This window comes from Xiphophorus couchianus, chromosome 13 (genome assembly GCF_001444195.1).
Source record: "Xiphophorus couchianus chromosome 13, X_couchianus-1.0, whole genome shotgun sequence".
In the NCBI taxonomy this organism is placed as follows: Eukaryota; Metazoa; Chordata; class Actinopteri; order Cyprinodontiformes; family Poeciliidae; genus Xiphophorus; species Xiphophorus couchianus.
The window spans coordinates 10,698,416-10,719,620 of NC_040240.1; the positions used below are offsets into that span (position 1 = coordinate 10,698,416).

At 37.1% G+C, this 21,205-nt stretch overlaps 1 protein-coding gene and 1 long non-coding RNA gene across 2 annotated transcripts; one reads left to right on the forward strand and one right to left on the reverse strand.

Annotated features, from left to right (window-relative positions):
• The first annotated feature begins 684 nt into the window (after positions 1–684).
• On the forward strand, positions 685–20,376 carry rmp24 (ribonuclease MRP subunit p24). Its single transcript, XM_028037111.1, has 5 exons — positions 685–1,005; positions 5,508–5,530; positions 6,860–7,089; positions 18,970–19,163; positions 19,281–20,376. The coding sequence occupies exons 1-5, from the start codon at positions 932–934 to the stop codon at positions 19,441–19,443; spliced, it is 684 nt and encodes a 227-aa protein (XP_027892912.1). The 5' UTR covers positions 685–931; the 3' UTR covers positions 19,444–20,376.
• On the reverse strand, positions 1,920–9,935 carry LOC114156591 (uncharacterized). Its single transcript, XR_003597971.1, has 2 exons — positions 8,075–9,935; positions 1,920–2,153 (listed from the first exon to the last, which is right to left on the reverse strand). It is a non-coding gene; the product is annotated as an uncharacterized LOC114156591 (long non-coding RNA).
• Positions 20,377–21,205: the final 829 nt, after the last annotated feature.

Genomic DNA, 21,205 nt, shown 5'->3' on the forward strand with positions numbered 1-21,205 from the left:
AAAGCAGTACTAAGGTCTACCTAACAAAGTAGCTGGTGTGTGTATGTTATGATGAGAAACTCCAATTCCTTCCTTTTGTGAGACTTATGTAAGGTTATTGTGCAGAAACTCTACCAAATATTGTATTTAATCATATATGTATAAAACATGTTTTCATCTTGTGTTTAGCAGGTGACCCTTTTCTAGTCACACTGACTACTCAGTCTGCTTTAAACTAGAACCACTTTCAATCAGTTCCACTTGGTAAGGATGTCTTGCTTGTCAGTTGAACTTACAGTTTTCTCAAGCTGACAGATCTGTCCACTGATCCACAGTTGCCATTTACACACCTGGAGAAGAAATGGGATAATCTCAATGGAAATTCAAAAATACTAATTTTTCAACTTGAATGTTAAAAAGTTACTTTCAGTAACTCGATGCACTACATAATTAACTATACACAATCCTTTATTTCTGTTAATTATGGTGGTTTTTCAATTAAAGTTAATGAAAACATGACATCTAAGACTAGAGTTTCACATCCGACCAATAAAAAACACCTTTTAATGCAAAAAAGTGATCTAAATGAACAGATTTAATGCCTGCATTAGGGTTACCTTCTAAATGTACTTTTACTCTGACCACCATGGTGAGACAGAGGAGAGAGAAAGAGACTATTTTACTCCGTTTCCCATGATGCAACGACGCTGACATCAGAGCCATGCGACGCGAAGTTCGTGTGGGATTGTCCGGTGATCCTTTTCACACTTTATATAGGACAACAGTGTTTACTTTCGCTTCTTTAAAGTCTCGGTTTTTACTACATGACTATTTCAGAGTTCAGGTTTTTTTTTTTTTTTTTCTGGTTAAAGTTATTTCCGTTTAGTTTCGCCTCTTCAACAGTAACACGAGGAGACCTTCTTTTTTGAAAAGGCAGCCACGACCTGATGAAATGTCTGCACGGTTTCTGCTGCAGGCGTCTCTAATGTATGAGGAGAAATGCCCGGAGCTGTCACGGTATCTCATGTAAGAATTGGTTCTTGTCAACGTTACGCGTAGATTTACATTAGAGCCACACCGCTGTGTGCTGTGTCCTTGTAATGACACAATGGGTCCGCTAGGTGGAAGACCTTCATCAGTAACTGAGGGCAATTTAATTTTATTGGTTTAAAACTGGTAACTTTGTTGTCACCGGTATTTTAAAGCACACTAATAGCCCACCGAGCCAGAGTTGACTGATTCTAAATTAACATTGAATAATGCAGCCATACTAAACAAGCACTAATCAGGTGTTTCCTGGCTGATTTCCGGTTTTCTTGGAGGGCTTATCTGAGAGTTTCCTATTAGACCATTCTGCTTCTTTATAGTATTCTCTATAGTATTTTTTTAATTCAGAAGAAAATAAGCCAAGTGTAAGACTGTTTCTACTGTTGTGTCAAAGAATATATCCCTCAACCTTATGCATTAAAGTTTATGCTGTCAGTTGATGTGTTTATAGTCCATGGGAACTATTAGTTTCGACTGATTTATTGATCAGCAAAAAAAAAAAAACTTTCTGTACTTTAATATCCGATCAACTATATTAAATAGAGCTGATAAAAATAAAATATGGCAATTCAGATCAAATTATACTCTACCTTGTAAATGATAACTGACTCTTAATTGTGATATTGGGATTTGTTATAACCAATAATCTTTTTTAAAATAAAGTTTTATTTATTTATTATACTGTAAAATAACTTTCACTGGTTTAGATGCAGGTTAACACCAGGTTACTTTTAGTCCATAAACTTAATCTATTTTTTTGATTTGTTTTGTTTGATTTCATAATGTTTTAATAAACATGTAGAACATCACACATTCTTCAATTTTCTTTTTGATGATTGGCCAATTCTTGGTTCAGGATATTGCCATCTTCCAATTTACCACAGTAGTCACAGTTTGCTGCTTCATTAGTGTTGCTTTTTATTCTGCTTTGTATTCTTGGTCTTGACTGGACCGTTCAAACACACGAGTGTTGTTCTTTTGTAGCTTTGACTGTATGTTTAGGGTCATTGTTTTGCTGCAGGGCGAATTTCTGCTCCAGTTCCAACTTTTCTGCTGCCTCTAGCAGGATTGTCTCGTCTTTAGCCCCATCCATCTTTCCTCGAGCTGGACTAGCTTCTCTGTCGCTGCTGAAAAAAAGCATTGCAATGGCGTGATGCTGTTTTCACAATGTTTCACATACGTATGTGGTTAGTTTTCACACTACACATGTAGCATTTTGCATGAAGGCCAACATTTTTATGTCATCTGACCAAACTATTCAGGCCTTTATAGAAATGCTGCATTCATATTGAAATTAAAAGAGACAGTGGTAGACTTTTACTGATCAAGTGGCTTCTGAAGGCAGTTTGTTGAAGTGGATTAATAACTTTAATCCTCTCAATCCACATTATGTTATTCCTTGACAATATCAAAGCTTTGCTATCATGCTCCGAACCTCTGTGGGAAATCTTTTTTCAAGAGCTTTAAAGCGACATGGATCCAAAGTGTCTAAATGTGTGCAAACATGCAAAAGCCATGTCCATATCCTACAGATTGTTTTGACTTTCACCATAGCCAAGAAATCTGTGGTCAAAACTAGGAATGGAAACAGAAACAAGAGTTTTACTGTTTAACCCAAATCAGGGATATTTTACAGATGTGTGTGTTGTCATTTTGTTACATTAATACTCTTGTCTAGTTCTCATATTTCCTGGCTATAATAACCTGTGATATTGCTGAACATTTTGACAGTTTTTAACAGCAACCGACTGTGCAGCAGGCATAATTCCGAGATGCATTTCCAGACGGCTATCAAAATCCATTTTTTATGCCAAAGTGCCTGGCAGGGAACACATAAACATCACCCAGAGCCAAAATTTTACACTTGACTTGATGAGCTAATTAAAGTGGCTTCAGCCAGGGCAAAAAATGAAAGACTGAATAATAGGTAGAAGATTACTCCGATAAGAATCCCCATTTTAAGCATCTCTCTAGACGTGAAGAAGTCTGTGAAGGTTATTGTTGGCATCTATTAAAATACCCCAGTAATGCCTCTTTGTTTTTCTTTATGCTTCCACCATTTTCCCATTTGTATAGAGGGCCTCTCAACCATTATTTCACTAGAGTGTTAGTTTGTGGATGTGTAATTCTCATAAATTCTCCCAACTAAATGTGGTGCTAATACCTACTGCTGCTGTCTTCACCTTTTTTCAGTCTACGGATGACAGCAAGTGTCAGTATGCTTTGATTATATGTCTTTGTATATATTTTTTAGAAAATATACTTTTAGAGTTTGATAATACTGTTTGTGAAATTATGTTAAAAGTTTATCATAACTCAAGAGGCATGACCTGATGTACAGTGCCTATAAAAAGTATTCGCCCGCATAGATTTGCTTACGCTTTATTGCTTTTACAAAGCTATCTTGATTGACAACAAAAAATTATGTTAACAACATTACCATTTACACCAAAATCAAAACTGATTTCTACAAAATAATGACCGTTAAATACAAATATGTAACGTAAGTGACCGCATAAACACCCTATATTTTGCTTCAATTATTTTTTTGGATCCATCCCCTGACATGTACTTTGTAATAAGCTTTTCTCTGATTTGCTTGAAGTGTTCTTCAGTCTTCGTGGTGTAATGGTAGCCATGAATATTAACCAGCTAGATATAGGTGTCTCTATAGTACAACCACTTGACAAACACCACTGTGCTCAGGTGATCTATATTCCAGTTATTGTGAGACTATTAGATCATTTATATTCACTCAAGGGAGTAAATATAAATGCTGTCACATATCTTATGTTTCATATTTTTGTCATTATTTTTATATCAAACAGTTTACTTTGAAATTAAAGTTTGTCAATGTTTTTTTTTTTACCTTTACTTAAGCAGCTTTTGATTTTGCAAGAAAAACAAACACAAAAGAGTTATTACAGTAATACTTTTATTGAAGCTTGAATGAAAACCAGGTTATAATTTGTGAAAGTTTTGCTTAGTCTCTGAAAATAATTCTTAAAGTATTATCTAATTTTCTCTCTTGAGCTGAATGTGTAGTCACACCCTTTAATCACTACTTTGACTCTCTTAAGTAGGAGACAGCAGATAACGTACAATAAATCACCACAGATGCTGTCTGCCATCACAACGTTTGTTTAGATTAACATTGAGTGTCTATAAGAGTTAATATCAATATCAGTTACAGTTTTATTTTAAGTATGTGTCCTTTTTTTTATGAACAACACATAAACAACACAGTCCTTTACAGATCGCATCTCCCTGGTGACCACAGTTCATGTTTACAGCACATATCTCCAGTCTCTATCACCACAGCGAAGTATGCACTTAAAAGGAGATGCATGACAAGTATGATAATGAGTTCCGTGCAGTGGGGTGTGTCGTTGTGGTCTGCAGATTCTGGGAGCCAGCTCATCTGAGAAAAAGGAAGAAGACTGAATTCCCAGAAGACCCCGGGTCTTTGCTTTGATTGCGTGCCGGAAAATTTCAGAATGAGGTTTTATGCAATCAGACGGTGTAGTAGTCGCTCTCCTTTAAGGTTAAATTAAGGCAGTTATTTGAGTTGTGGTTTTGCATCTGGATCTTAAGGGATCTTAGCAGAAAATGTTAGAATAAATAGCTTTCTGAAGAATTTAAGCATTTTTCTCAAACTGTTCAAGGTCCTCTGCAGAGGACTACAGCTTGTCTTTAATTACGCGTCCTCTGAAAAGGCTTCTATATAATCCGAAAATGTTTTCCAGTCCTTAATTCATAGCATTAATGATTGGACATAGTGTTTAAATCACAAATCTTTGTCCACCACAGAAAGCATCAGATTCGTTAAACCCCATCTAGCTCTAATACAAACAATGTTTCAGAGAGAATTAACATACATCGAAGTTTGTTTTTGTAAATGTGACAAAATGTGAAAAAGTCCAATCAACTGGCCCACAGTGGGATGCAGTATCTTCCCGCTGTGGGCCAGCTCCAGATTAAAAACAACCTGATATCTCCTCCATCTCTCTTCCATAAGCCTGACCCGGCCTCACGTGCAGCTGGATACCAAATGACCCCAGTCATTGATTCAGGCCCAGATCTAATTTTAGCAGGGCTTATCGGTGGCTTAGTTCAAATGTTTCTGCAAATATCTCATTGAGAATGCTCTAAAACTAGACAAGGCCCTCTGGGAAGGTGAACTTGCCCTATATTGCTCGGGAGAGACCCCACTGGGTTTCCGGTTGGAGTTTTTCCACCACACATAACAGCAGAAGAGAAGTCGGTGTCAAACATTGATTTTTCCATCCTCTAATAGGTTGTTTCCGGAAATTCATTCATAGACAAGAAATAACAAAAGAAAAAGTTATATTTGTGGCCAACATTTTTGTTATGCACCAATATCCTAGTAAAATGCACAAGAAAGCATACATTTTTTTACTGATTTAAATTGTTTACAATTTTATTAAAGTCTAATCTGATCTCATGTTCCTCTTTCACAGGCATCTGCCATACCATTCTGAAAGTAAGTTGAATCCTTTTTATCTCTGATCTCTCCTTTCATTTGAAGTTCTCCTTTAAATTCTTTCATGTTTTCATCAGTTATGGCCTAAAGTGTAAAAGCCAGAACTACAAAATGAAGTAGCAAGCAGGACCTTGTCACCAGCTTGTCAAGGTTGATGAAACTCACTAAATCCTCGGCCAAACATACCCCGCCATGCAGCTGTCTGCAGCAGACTGCGGGTTGGGATCAAGCGCGCGCTCGCACATGCATGTTCGGACCCGTGCCAACATAAACCACATCAGGGCGCAGACAGCGATGCTACTTAACAAAGACAGCTAAGTTTCACTCTGTAAATAGAACGGGTGCTGGTGCTTTAGGAAGAAACAACTGGCTTGTCTGGAGAACATACAGTATTGTTGCAAGAACAACTAATTGGACTGTGAAAATCTGAGGACTTAAAGACTATTTTCTGCAGATTTTTGGAACAAATGTACATACACCGTAACTGTTTTCAGTTCAGACGGTGCAGTGTTGAAGACACGAAGAAATCAGAACGTTTTCCACACTCGCTGGTACACTCCACCCAAAGTCCTTCCTTGTGACTAGTTTGAGCTGATGATGAATGATTCATCCCAAAGATTGTGTCTATGCTGCTCTTAAAGTACTTCATAATGGTAAATTGTTTATTTGGACATATATAGATGACTAAATGTCAGATAATGCTTTTTAAAGTCATTAATTGTCTTCTGCTAGTGTTGAAATTGATGAGTTCTTGCGTCTGTTCCTGTTGTTTGAATATTTAAAGAGTCTAATTCAAGTTACGGAACTTGGCTTAAATTTGGTTCCAAAGTTATCAGTTTAACTTTTTGCTTTGTTGACCACATTGTTCTTATTGAGGTTTGTTTTGTTTTGCCTTCATGCATCTTCCATAGGGATTCTGCAGCTGGGCTCATCAGCGTGAGAATGAGTTTGCGTTTTGCAGAGAGAGAAAAAAAATTCTGAAGTTAAACCTGTGATCAATTCATGACACTCAATATAGTCGTTAAATTTCTAGTTAAGTGACTATATTGTATCACAACAGGGATACTTTGATTCTAAAAATAAATTTTTGGAAGATATTCTTACTTGTTTCTCCAAGTATGGCATAAGGGCTTGTTGGTTAATTAACATAATTACAATTCTGATTGATTTTTAATAGATGAGACTGAGCCTAATGTGATTGGAGATACATAAATGTAATTAACTTTCTCAATCGCTGTTTTGTCTTTTCTCTTTTTTATCAAGGAAATATTAGCTGCTGGAATTTTTAAAGTTGCGGTACATTTGACTGATTTGTTCTTGTCATTTCAGGACAACAGAAGATAAACAAAGATCTGGTCTACTACTTGTTGCAGAACATGTCATTGTGTTCGTACTGCTATCAGTGGCTGAAGCCCGATAATCACCGGGTGCGGCTGCGGCCGAAGCGGCGTCCGTCGGCGCGGGTGAAGCAAGTCCTGCTTAGGAAAGCCAGAGGAAAATGGTTGAGCCTGGCGCAAAAAAAGCTCCTAATCCGCTTCCAAAAGTCGTCTTCAATGGTGGTGAGTTCAGAACTTCCCTTGGATCCAAAATCATAATTTTAAGGCAAAGGTTCTATGAAAATCTATGTAAACTCATCCCATAAAAATAAAGCTAAAAAACATATTTGAAAGAATAATTATTGGCTGCTGAAGTCACAGTTGACAAAAGCTAACCCACGTTTTAAAGTACAAAAAACTGAATATAATGGTTACAGTTCTAAATAAAAAGCCTCAAGATGAACTTGTTCACATCGATCAACTTACAAAGTTGTTCATCATTAGAGTATTGACTTCTTCTGAGTAATTGGAATATTCAGTACATTGTAGTGCAGTATGTGCTATTGCTATCCTTGTCTGCCACTGCTTAAAAACATCTTATTGTTTCAAAATTACTCCAAAGCTGCTTCTATTTACAATTGTGTTATTAACTACAATATTTTGCTGTTTATCTGCCTCCAGTTATAACATTTCTTCTTAAAGCTTCAGTTAAATCCCTTTTTTAGTTGGAGTGGCGTTTTATGTTGCCACAGTCAGATCAGCTCTGTTTGATTTTGTCATTTAAAAAGCAGCCCTGCTATGTTCAAATGTTCCAGAAAATTTAACACGCTTGAAAAAGACCATCAACTGGATGTGTGGTGGTGCAGTATTTTGTTATTCCAGTACATAAAACCCTATATTAATTAAAAGTTAAAGATGTTTTTTTGTTGTTTTTTTTTTTTTTTTTAAATGAACTCAAATAACCCGGCGTGATGATCAGTTAGATGGTATGTTGTTGATGTATGTTTGCAGGTCGGGGTAGAAAGATAATTCTCCAGTCATACTCTTGATTTCGAATATTAAGCCCCGCATGAACCCAAATTTGCTCATATGCATTTTAATCTAGAATTTATTTTTATTGTTTTACAAATTATAAAATAATCCCTGTTGTAATCCAAAATAATTATTTAATAATGTTTTGTTTATGCCTCTCCCCTTACCATGGCCTTTAGTTAAATATTTGGCATACCTGGAAGAGAATCGATGTCCTCCGGTGCTGGTCACACTGCTTCTTTTTCCCCTGTCCTCCTAATGGATGGCCCCTACTAGTGACAAAATGAAAAGCATATTTTGGCTTTCACACTCCCACTCTCCTGGTTATCTCATTTAGAAGAGGGCACTGGTGATGGAGTGTGCAACTGCGGGACCTTCTTTCCCTTCTATCCGTCAGCTGAAATTGGAGAGAAACACTGAAGAGCCCATCTGACATTCACCTCATGCTGCTTTAGTGAGAGCACCGCCTCAATAAATTCTGGCTGGGTTCATTTGCTTTGCAGAATCTTTGCCTCACAAGAAAGTCTGAAGCCTTTCCTTATTGTTTATGCAAATTATTTTCAGGGCAAATGGGTAGATAGAGATGGGAAGTAGCGAAAGGATGAGCACAGCAAAGGTCTAAACGTGAGACAGCAGTAGCAATAATTTTAATACCCATTGCTTGCTGTATGCTCTTCTTCTGCCTTTGTGGATTCCTGTGAGTGCTCCGTCAATATTACCATAATAAATTGTCTCGCACTGAAGTTGTCAACACCTTGACACTGATCAGAGAGGAGACAGCTACGTAATAGGCTGTCAGAATCATGAGCAAGCAGGAACTCCATCTGTGACAGCACTGAACATTACAATCACATAACTTGGCATGTTTATACAGCGGTAGCAAGCATAGCTCTATAGATAGAAAGACTTCTGAGTTTTTGAAGTCGTGTCTTCCATCAGTATTGATATGCCATGAACTGTTGAACTCCAATGTGTCTATTTGGATTTTTTTATGTGCTAGACTATTGATGCAAAATGATAGAGATTTCATCATTTATTGTTTATTTATTTATTTTGAATATGCAAATAATACCTAGCTTCTCACTTGTTGCATAATACTATACATCTCACAACAGCAAATAAGAATTGAAGGAAGCACAATATAACCAAGGAAAAGTTAGCTGTGAGTAGAAACAAAGCTTATTGTCCCTTTACAAGTAAAATTGTGCCGTAATCTGTTTATTTAAGCCATTTTTACTCTTGTATGTATAATATTGTGAAGAAAAATAACACCAAGAATGTTTATTAGTCTATAATCTATAAATAGTTGTTTTATAGCAAAGAGGTATTTTTAAAAAATTGCTTCATGATTTAGTGGCGTTTGATTCTGTGAGTTTTCAGGTGTTCGAAATTCATTGCAAGTAATCCCAGGAAACACAAGCATGTATAACTTCTTTTTTTTTTTTAAGAACTACCAAGTCTCATTTTGCAAGGTTGTATTTATCTCATCACTTAGTGTTGTGTTTGCAATGGAAAAATACCTTTTAAATCAATTGATCAGCTAGAAAATATGTGTCTAAACTTTAATTGCACATTTCTTTAACTCTGTTTGAAAGTGCCACTGTTATCATGGAGTATTTATAGTGCATCTGAACTCGTGAATAAAACATGCTCCAAAATTATGCATCTGTTACTTAAATTGGATTTAGAGATGGGAGCAAAGCTGTTAGTACAACAGAACATGTAATAAGTAACATTATTTCTGGTTCAGCTTCAACCTGTTAAACTACTCTGTCATCAAACTTCCTCCGTGTTTACTTTGGGCCTCACTCAGCCGTGACTGCGCAAATCTGCTCTTACTCACATGTCAGCTGTCATTACAATGAACAGTGTTTATGCAGAATGGTCACATGACTTCCTTGTAAACGTACAGTATCTGCTCCATGAATGTCACTCACAGATATTTTTATTCTCTGTTGTTTTTTTTTGTTTTTGTTTTTTTCAAATGGTCGCTGCCCTGTCGTCTTCTGGCGAGTCAACTGGAATTGGCCTCCACCTGCCCTCAGTTGAGAGGCAATAGCAAGGTAGTTGTTGGATCGGTAAAGGTGAGAGGAGGAATGTGGAGTGATGCTCTTTCTTTAGCTCCTAGATTCCATGCAGATGAGCGGAGCATGGCAACAGCAAAGCGGCAGGAGGAAAATATTTTCTAGTGTTCTTTAAACATAGAAGATGGCAGTCATGGTTTCAAAATAGAAGCGGCAGAGGTGCTTCAAGGACTGAGAATTTTCCTTTCTTCTATTTTTACCTCACCTCCACTTAAACAGCATGCTTCCAAAAATATTCAGCTTAGATAATTAATTAAATGACCCTGTTTCATATACAGTATGTGTGTGAAAAAGATTCATCCCAGTGTGAGCTCTTGCTCACTCAAGAGCTGCTCGCTTTGGTTCTGTTTTAAGTTTCCCTGTAAGTTAAAAGTCAGAACTTTGCTTTGTTTTTCCACCTGTTATATTGTTAGTCATTCTCAGGAAGAGAACGGCTAATGTTTAAATTAAATATGTACATACATCCAGTGCGTTTTTTAAAGGCAGGTTTATAGAAATGCAGAGATGCTTATTTGCTTTATTTTCACAGCAGAGTAGCTGACAACTCAGACTGTAAGGTGTTTGTCAATCTGAGAGCCGGTCTCTGTAGCTCTGACCTGGAGGTAAACATATAAAATGTTTGAAATCCATTCTTTCATTATTGATAAAAAACAACCCTGGTTCAAAGGGCCCAAACCATAATACTCAGCATTTTACATTTGTTCTGCTTTTTATGTTTTTTTTATGTATTTATGAAACACACTAAATGCCATAAATGCTTAATTGGCTAAACGTAAGTTCCTTTTGTAGCTTTAAAAAAAAACATCTGCATTGGTGATTCTTAGTTCTTTTCATTTGAGCACTTTGTGGATGTTATTGTTTTTTTAATCCAGTTTTTAGCGGGACAGACATAGATGGTTGGTCATTTTGCAAAGGCATAAGTCAAAAATACTCTAAAAGCCCTTATCTAGGTTGTTGCTATGTGAATTTTTAATTGACCTGTATCTTCACAGTTTAGCTTTGAGTGAAAATACAGACACAAGAATACCTGACACCATCTATCTGCTTTTATTTAGACATAGACAGACTTTATTGTCACTCAACTGCTCACCTACAATGGGTATACTTATCATAATTTTGTTTAAAACCAAAAATCAGCAATAATCCCATAGCTGAGCCTTTTAAAGCTCCAACTGTGAGCTGCTGACAACCCAGTACAAAATATAAATACTTGTAGTTTCTTCCAGTCTTAACATCTTGTTCAGAAGTTTAATTGACTCTAATAGCCTGGATAAAGCAAGTAGACTTTAGTCTATTTATGTTCAATATTACATCTACATTAACATTAAAAGATTTTTCATTCCCTTAGCTTCCCTTAGCATTCCCTTTATCTTCCTTTAGGCTTGTTTAAACTCCTTTGCTAGTGCTTTACCACTGTGTCAACACAGAGCTTTATGGCTGTGCTCACATTTGTCTGATCTTCTCGCTGTCAAATACAAAAAGTCGCTTTATCAGATATGAATCACAGCGCTCGGTTACTGTAACCGAGTCATGATTGTGTATGTGAGTGTGTAGCCCCTGACACGAGTTTATTTTAAACCAGGTATGAGTATTAGCAGATCTTGGTACCCATTGTTCTTGTTCTCTAGAAGTGTCAACATTTGTGCGGTCCTGTTTTAGACCGAAGGATGTTGTGAGTTACTTAAATTAGCTCATGAACTATTTATTAATGCTTTACATTATTTGGTTTTGTTTTTAAATTCTTTTGAATGCCATTTTTTCCCATTTGGTTCCAAGAAGGTTGCTTGCAGCTTTGTCTCTAATGTTTGATGTTGGTTTAAGAAAAACACGTGCCCATTGTAAACACACTCATTCACTGAGATGCTTAGAATATTTATACTCTAGGCCGTAAATTGCCCCTCACCCTCCAATTTCACACCGTATTGCCTCCCTGACGTGTGTGTGTGCTGCCCTTGGGGTGGATGCCAGCACACAACAGGCTTTCCGCCACCCTGCGGAGCTGTGTCCTGCAGATATTATAAATCAGAAATGTTTATGCATGCTAGACAGGTTATCTCGCAGCGGATATGGAAATAAGTTGGATTGCAGCCCCCACAAGAGGGAGACGGACCGTAAATGGAGCGAAGAAGAACGGCATATTCTCCTCTTCCATATTTCCCTCTGTCCTCCTTGAGAATAGATTTACACTTCTCGGGAGGATCGTTTATTACAGTAGAGACATATTCAGTTCAGTCGTTTGCCCCGCTAAATATACTCGCAGTGTTTTGGGTAGTTAATGACTGAAGAGAACTTGGATTCACTAACAGTTGGTTTAGTTGTCCAGTTATAATCACTTTTTAAAAAATTTTTTACCTCACGAGCCACTTGTTCTCTCCTGTCATGCCGTTTGTCTTCAAGCAAACATGTTCTGAAAAACAGGACAAGTATTACACGGAAACTAAATAAATTTCCCCTTAATAGAAGAAAAATGGCAGTATTAAATTTTTGTACAGCTTTAAATAGACCTTTCATTTGAGCATAAAAGAATGCATAAGGTTATAGACATTTTATCATTTCTATTTCATATTTATATTTTTTAAAATTAGGATACACACTGTCCAGCTAAATAAGCGCTAAAAACAGAGTCTTACTACATCGTTGTGGCATGCCATCTATGTCGCTCTCTGCCTCACGTTATTTAATCTTTATGCTATTAATAATTCTGTAAACGTGTGATCCTTTTGTTGCTTTAATTGTAATGAATCATGTAGGTCCTTGTTTATGAGCCCCCAGTGAGCAACTTTTGGATGCCTTGACTCACCAGGACTTGCGGTTCTTCTCAGATGTAACTGAATCCAGCAGCACGTCCTCACATTAATGACATTCATAGCATATCTGACATGAAGCCACCCAGGAACCATTCATCACCCCTAATGATAATCAGTGATTTCTAAATTCACATCTGTCTCCAAGCTGTTTTGTCCATATATCTGCATGTTAAACAACTTTGATGCAAAAAAAAACATTGGAATTTTTTTTGAGTGTGTCCGCAAGACAAAGATCAATACTTTAATTTGATTTATTTTAGCTGTTCTTTTTGCTGTTTTTGTGATTGTACAGCTCAGTACTTGAATGATTTCTTTATTTATTTTTAAATAGGGGATAAGCGCATAGGTTTAAATTCATAGTGAATTGATTTTACAATTAAAAAAAATATGTGGAAGCTTAACTATGCACATACATACATTCACCTAAGTATTTCAGTAGGTACAGAAAGTTCTGGTTATACCATGGCGTACCATACCACTTTATTTCTAAAGCACTTAAAGTACAACATAGCAGCTGACCAAAGTGCTGTATAAAAATAAAAACAGAGAACAACAGTAAAACAAGGAATAAAAACAAACCCAAACTCACACGAGTGCAACATCAAGACACAGATGCTAGCTCACTCTGGGCTAAAAACCAAAGAGAAAAAATGTTTTTAAACTAGCTTTAAAAACAGGAAGAGACGGGGCTGCCTGACCTTCAGCGGCATCTCATTCCACAATTTAGGAGCCAAGAGCCTCAAAGGCTCTGTCTCCTTTAGTTATGATTAGCTACTAATGATTATGAACTAATGAACTACTATTAGTTTATCATGTCATAAAATTATATATTTGATAGTCTTTGGTAAGGAACTCTGTAATAATATGTTCAGTATGATATAACTTTTTCACACAAACCAGGGAGGAAAAGGCATGAGCCACAGATCAAAGTTCAAGCATCACGATTAACATCACTGTCCAATCTGGCTGACTGGACATTATCACAACGCCACAGACTACCAATAATTCAGCAGAAGCTTCTCTGTCCTTTCTGTGGTGTAGTTTGACTTGTGTCAGATGAGTGGTGCAGGAAAGATTTTTACCTCTATTATGACCAGGAACTGACTGGAAGAGATAAATGCACATGACATTTTTTTTTTCTTTTCTAAAATGGCACCATGTCACAGATTACACTTGGTTTTCTCTGCATTTATCGAGCTGTTGGCCTCCAAACGGTGAAACTGTGTCTAATGGCATCCGATCACAGTGACCGGCCGTTGTTATAGAAAAGCTTAGCAATGCTGAGACACGTATCGATCACCCCCAGCTGCCCTTCTTCCTTCAGGTTCATTGTGTCAAATCGATGTTCTCTGTGATGACTTTCACAGCACAGCAGATATTTGTCTACATCGCCATCAACACATTGCACTTACAAACATTTGTGAGGGTGATTATCTGTGCTCAGGATCTCCACATGCCTTCAATTCAGTCAGTCGCCATATCGGTCGGCTCATCTTCATCCTTTTGGGTATATCACAATGCTAAGGTCAGACTAATCAACCCAAGCCAACCTCTGGCACCAAGAGAGAAATACGGGAAGGGAAGGTATTTATGCAGCCGAGGCTAAATATAGAAGGAGTCCATCTGCACAATTGATTTATATGGGTCTGTTTGGGCTTGTGTGTCTTTATAGGTTTAGCGTCTAAGCTTATTAAACCCTAAAGCTATTTCTTTTAGACGTATGCATAAGCCCCTGCTTAACGAGACTGTGGCTCACATTGCAGATGATGCTCCTGGTAAATTTGCTTTTAATTTAGAGAAACTACAAGTCAGAGGTTTATACGCACCGACTTGAAATTTGTTTTATTTAAACCATTCGGGATGAGATTGTACGTGCTGACTCAAATATATAAACACCCTCGCTAATGTTTGGTCGATTCTCTCTTCGGTCCAAGCAGGCAGCTGCACATTTCAGTCGAGCTTGAAGGTGTCGCTTTTGGAGCAAAGGCTGTTCTTCTTAATTGTCACCCTTTTCGGTTCTTGTTGATGTGAAAATGGGTCCACTGTGGACGGTGAGACCGGCATTTCTGCAGCTTCCAGCCTATTGTTTTAAGTTGCCGGATTCATGATCAGTCCGACCCCAAAAGGATTAACATGTTCTTGCACAGTTTTATATAAAACAGTTTGTTCAGAGTTGCAATATGACATTGCTGTTTCTGCCCAGCCTGTGCATGCGTGAGAACCAATGTTCTTTAGTATCCCAGCATCATGCGACTTGACAGATGAATTAGTCCTGCCTTCATAGCAGCACCTGCCAACAGCATTAAACTTAATAGCAACATCTGCAGTCGTGCATGAAATCCAAAGCTAAACAGCTATGATATATTTGTTTTGGGGTAAAGGTTAAGCATTTCTGTCATCTGTGTTGGCCATTGACAGAAAACACACACACGCACACACCCACACACACAAGCATGCAAGGCTGATAAGAAACTTTCTATATTTGTTTTGAAGGATAAAGGCTGAAAATACTTCTCTAAAAATACACAACATGGAGAGAATAATAGACTGATGAAAAAATCCTATGTACATTTTTATCCGTCTGACCATATGGTCAACCTCCATTTATTTAACTTTCACCTATAGAAAGTACTCTTAATATTCCTCCAGATGTACATAAATAGGTTCTTATCCCCTGTTCTGTGCTGAAGCATTTCACCTGTGCCATATGCTTGATTGACCACAGTGCTTATTTGTCTGCAGCCAGACTCGGAAGATGAAGAAATTAAATCTCTTCGTGGCAGCAGCTCACGTGTGCCCCTCCAAGTTGCATTTGCAACATGTCAAAGGATTAGTGTAAATTAAACAGGCGCACGTGGCACTGTGGCTTGGATTTCCTGTTATATCCATTTCATAAATCTAGTTCCCAAGCAAAAGAGCTACTGTTTCAAAGTTGTGTTCCAATACTGTAGTGCTGCAGGTCTTCTGGGTCTGCAGTGCAAAATGGAGCATAAACAGCATGATGTCACAGCAGCTGCAAACATCTGTAGCCAGCTGTCTGTCTGCGTTTCATCCAGAACTCTGAGCAACACACCCTTCAGTACAAGCCACTCCATCAATCCCAGCAAACATCATGACTGGTCATCGAGTTCAAACCAGTGAAATCAAAGCGTTTACATGAGTCTCTGTGACCATAATTCATTCCAGTATGTGTTGATGAAGGCTGCAGTACCTAGAGCAAACCATAGGTTTCAGTTTTCTGTTTGGGCTTAATTTGATGAAACTGTAATGATTTACCGGAAGGCAGAGGTTGTTGTTGCCGGAACACCGGTAGAATGTGATAGGAATCTTTCCTGCCTTACTGCTCATTTCTTCAGATCTCTCACCTCTCTGTGTATATTATTTATCATTAGATATAACACAGTCTTTAAACGTCATAGAATATTACATGCTGAACAATCTGACTTGACATTACTTGTTACCAAGTAAGCATTAGCCTGTTTCTGGTAGGAAGGTATACCAATTCTTTAAGAAATTATACTTTAAAAAAACTACAAATATTGCATGTCATGCTTTTGCTACGTTTTAAATTATCTTGATAACATACCAACCAAATGACTGGAGGTTTCTCTATGTGTAGCATAGACTTGCCTTACTTTATCACTTACCTTGCTCTAGCTGTAGGTGGCACTGCCAGTCATTTGACTGAAAGACGCCTCATAAACGTTTTCCTTCATTTCAAGGCAGACGAATTTAGCTGGTACAAATACAGGCGATAATGTTGTTCAAACTATAAAAGCATTATGAGAGTAATGCTGCTTTAAAACTACAACAGGCAGGTTTGGGGTGCCATGGCTTGGAGACTTGGAGAAACATTATGAGTAAAAAGCATATTTAACAAAATAATTACCAAGTGTATTGATGTTTAGTCCAAATTTGTGATTATTAAAATCACACACTAAACTTAGTGCTATCAAATAGTATTTGTCTGCTTACAGTCTTATGTTTTACTTTTTTTTTCTTGCTTAATGATTAAGTTCATCGTTAATATCTCACAAGAACAATCCGACTTAATATAAACATTTGTCTTCTGATTTTTTTTTTTCCTAAGGGAAAAACCAATATGACCCCGCATCATGTCAATTACCCACTTACATAAAGTCTGTCTGATGAAGATCTCAAAGGGCAACACATCAATCTAAGCAACAAATAAACATTGTTTAGGCTGGCCTCCAAAAATTACTTCTAGACCGGATTGGTGATTCATCCAGGAAGCCTCAGTTAAAGTCAGTGTTTATGATACAACAGTAAGAACAAGCAAATATGACATTAATGGAAGAGTTTCTTGGTAAAAACCACATCTGACCAAAAGAAACCCAAAGACTCACAGCACCGAAAAATATTCTGATGATCTAAATGAAGACTTGGGTTGTGCAGGAGGTCAGTAATCCAAAGAACATGACTAACTCCTCCTCTGAATGGTTTATTTTAAAAAGATTATTAGGTTTTGAAGTGGATTAGTCAAAGTCCTGGATTAAATAAATTTGAGACCCTATAGCATGAGCCATTCATGCTAGAAAACCCACATATGGCTGAATTAAAACAAGAATGCAATGACTTGTTTTTAAAAGGCTCGTTGCCAGTTATTGCTAATACTGGCTGGAAATAATTAGAATTAGGGTGCAATTACCTTTAGTGATGAAATGATCATTTGAAAATAAGTGCATTTTGCATTTAGTTAGTTTATGTTTCTGACAAATGTTGGAAAATATCATGCAATACCTTTCCAAAATAATGACTAAATCTAAAGCTTGGTTCTGCATATACTGTTAACTGAAATAATTACTTAGTTTATCCCGTTGTTAATTAAATCATCAATAAATTAGCTTTTTGGTGCATGTTGCAGTTATATGAACCCTGCATTAGGTGCACATGTTCCTGATTATTCTAGACTGTGTTTCTGCAGAGCATTGGCTAGTCTGCTTCCTTTTAGCCACGCCCCTGTGTAACAGTGGGAGGGCCAGTGTGAGGGCCTTTATAAAGCTGGACATGCAGACTGGTGTAGTAAACATTTTCTGCTCAGTCAGTTTGAACTCCGGCGCCCTCAACTCCTCAACACATACCGCCTGTCAGACTCTTGAAATGGCTACGTTCGTTTCGGTGAGTTTTCCACCTCCTCAGCATTTGTCAGCACCTCGACTCTGATTCGATTACCGATGCACCTCTAACCGGTTTTAAAACTTGGCCAACTCTACATGACTTGAGACAGACTAGGTTTGCATTTAGTCATGTTAGGAATTAGTTCAATAATTAAAATCTATAGATCATTTTATACATTCAAAAACATCGCTTCAAAGAGAAAACTAATGGGTTGTTTTTGCTGTTGTAGTTTTCAGGTTTTTTGCTTTTTCCTCTTGGAAGCTTTGGGTCTTTTAATATGGTTTCAATTACTGTGTTTTTATCTGGTTCAGTTGCTTTAAATGAATGTTTTGAAAAGAAAAGCAAACTGTTGGAAAACTGCACATTTTACAAAAGGTTGTTGATCACCTCTGGACTCGCTCTCTTGATAAGTCAATGTGGTTAAAATTACCTATTTTGTAAGACTCCAATTTTCACTTATTTGATTATTGACGATCTAACTCTGTAAACAACAACACAATGGTATTTCTTCAAGCTTGACTCTAACCTAATGAGCTGCTAATGTTTACTGGAGGCCGGGATCTTGGACTTCCGTCTTGAATCATGAGGTTCTAATAATGCGAACATTGCACCTTCTGACGTTTAGTGGTGTCTACTTGTTTTCCTTCGACAGAGCCAAATGTTTTGTTTCCATCTGTATTATTTGTCAGATTTATTTTTTATTTCTCTGCTTTGAGATAGATCGTGTGTAAGTGTATCGGAACTGTATACTTATGAAGAAATTCGGTCTAGAGAATTTAACTTTTAGAGCCAGCATCTGCTATTCAAATAGGCCAAACTGCACAGCAACAGCCCCATCATATCAATACCACTCCTGAAATATACAATTATGTTTGATGTTAAAACATAAACTTGACTACTAAGTCTTAAATATTCTTCCAGGGATGTTTTGTGAACTAAAGAAAAACTTTGCTGGACCTTTTGATGAGCTTGCATCCACCTTGACCTGAAAACTTCATTTCGCATGAGTACTCAGGTCATGAAGTATTAATGAATATGTCCTGTTTCTCTCATTATTCCAGATGGCCACCTGCCACACCTGCAGTAAGACATCCATACACAAAGGGGTGAACAGAGATTTCTTATCCAGCTACGCTAAGACCCACAGCACACCAGGGAGCGCTGGCAAATACAAGACTCCCCAGTCCAGCAGCAGATCCAACACGACCACGCCCAAGACCCCTGGCAAAGATAAGACACCGTCTAATACACCGAGGTGCATTACCCAATCATACTGATGCTAATAATGAAATCACAACTTAAGTTTTTTTTTTTCAGCATAATAAGAATCTAAATTTATATGAATTTTGTATCTTCTGTCTCATTCCTTTAGATCCTCCATTACTTCCACTACTTCAGGGTCAAGTTCTTCTTCATCCAAGTCTTCCTGTAGAACCAAAACCTGGATCGTTCAGCGTCTCAGCAAAATCCTCACACGAGAGGACAGCCAGGGCAAAAAGAAGGGAGGCTTGAAGGATTTCCTCTCCTCACTCTGAGGTTCTCGCTCACTTTTTGTCGCTACTCTCGTTCTTAAAAAACAAGGAGGAAGATCAATGTTCCAACTTGTTTACAGCACAGGCTTATGAGGAACTTAAATGACATAGGTTTCCGAGCCGGTGTGGGAAGGATCAGTGTTGCTGGGCTGATTGGGAGGGCGCTTCTGAACGTCGTAATATTCATAACAAGAAGCATTGAGCTTTCAATAAGTTCCCGCACATTCTGCTGCGCCCGGTGAAGGGGAATGCTTCCTGAAAACTCCTAAACTGGAGTTGGTTCTCTTACAATGTCTCTGCTATTTTTGAGACATCTCCATCAAGCTTGTTTACACACCAATATTCTTCAGTTTTTCTGCATCCACACATTTATGACATAACCATAGAACAAGCAGATTTCATACAATGTGATGTAAAAAGTTTTGTAGTAAATGTTTTTGGCTAACTCTTAGCCATTGATCCATTGTTAGGTATTTATAAAGGCATAGGGAGGCTAGTCATGTCTGTGTATATATTTTGCCAAAGCAATTTTGTATATGTATACACATTATTTTGAAGGTGTAAGTCAAATTTGACAATATTCACAGCTTTAACAGAAAAAAAAGAAATCACACGTTTACATATCTCACACACACACACCGCTTATAATCTGTACAGAAAAACTTTATTATTTTATTGTCTGAACATTGAATATCATCAAAACTCCTTGAGAGATTGTTTGATAACTCCTTTGGCTACATACAGTTACTTTTTTAAACAAATTCTTAAGCACATTAGTATTAAATGAATCTAGTGGGCTTTTTGTACTGACTTATTTCTTGCTATACTGTGGAAATGTTGTTCAGTAAATTGTATTCTGAAATACCTCACATTTATATTCAAACTGCTTCTGAAATTAAACTTTTTTCAATATTAAAAAAAACTGCTTTCACCATTCATGCTCTTTATGTGTTGTTTTATGTTTCTTATGCACCTAGCACGTCTGATTAAAGAGAAGGTCTTGATTAGAGGTATAATAATATAGGATAATCAACAAATTTTATCCCCTAGAAGTTTAATGCATTTTGCGAAATGATGCATAATAATGATCAGGTTTCTTGGGTCCCTGTTACAAGTGGTCTGTTAATAGCTAACAGGCAACTTTATGTGCAGTAAACAGCTACAAAACAAATTAAGATTATTTAGTTCCTTTCTGAAGTTTCTGTTCTTCTGAAAAATTTGTCACATATTCCCTCGCATGTGTTAATAGTTTGCAGAAACACATTTTGCTGTGAGTCTTTAGGTTCTGCGTGACCAGGGCCTCTTCTACGTTTGCTAAGTCAACCACATGCAAACAGAAACTTTACCAGCTTCCTTTCATAAATTGATTTCCTCTTTGGTTTCTTCCTTAAAAGCCATACTAAATCATGTTTTTTATGATGAATGAAACAGAAGTGCATGAGATGTTCAAATCTTATGGGGTTTTTTTCCCCCATTTATTTAGGCTTTAGATTTCAGTTTTAGACTTTCAGATTTCTATTTATAAACCATATTATTGTTCTTCCACCTTCCAAATATGTGATTTGCAGCATGTGTTGGTGTATTATATAACACTACAACAAAATAGATTGCGATTTTTGGTTAGAAATGTGATCTATTCCAAAGAGAATGAATATTGTTTTTATGATACTGTTAGTTGAAATATGATCGCACATGGATTTATGACAATTATACAGGTAGCCAGAATAAATTGGATAGAAATTACAATAGAATTTAACAATAGGAA

Coding starts and splice junctions, on each gene's coding strand:
- rmp24 (XM_028037111.1), top strand. CDS start 932: ATGTCTGCACGGTTTCTGCTGCAGGCGTCTCTAATGTATGAGGAGAAA. Junction 1,006..5,507: donor GAGCTGTCACGGTATCTCAT/GTAAGAATTGGT, acceptor CCTCTTTCACAG/GCATCTGCCATACCATTCTG. Junction 19,164..19,280: donor ACACCGTCTAATACACCGAG/GTGCATTACCCA, acceptor TCATTCCTTTAG/ATCCTCCATTACTTCCACTA.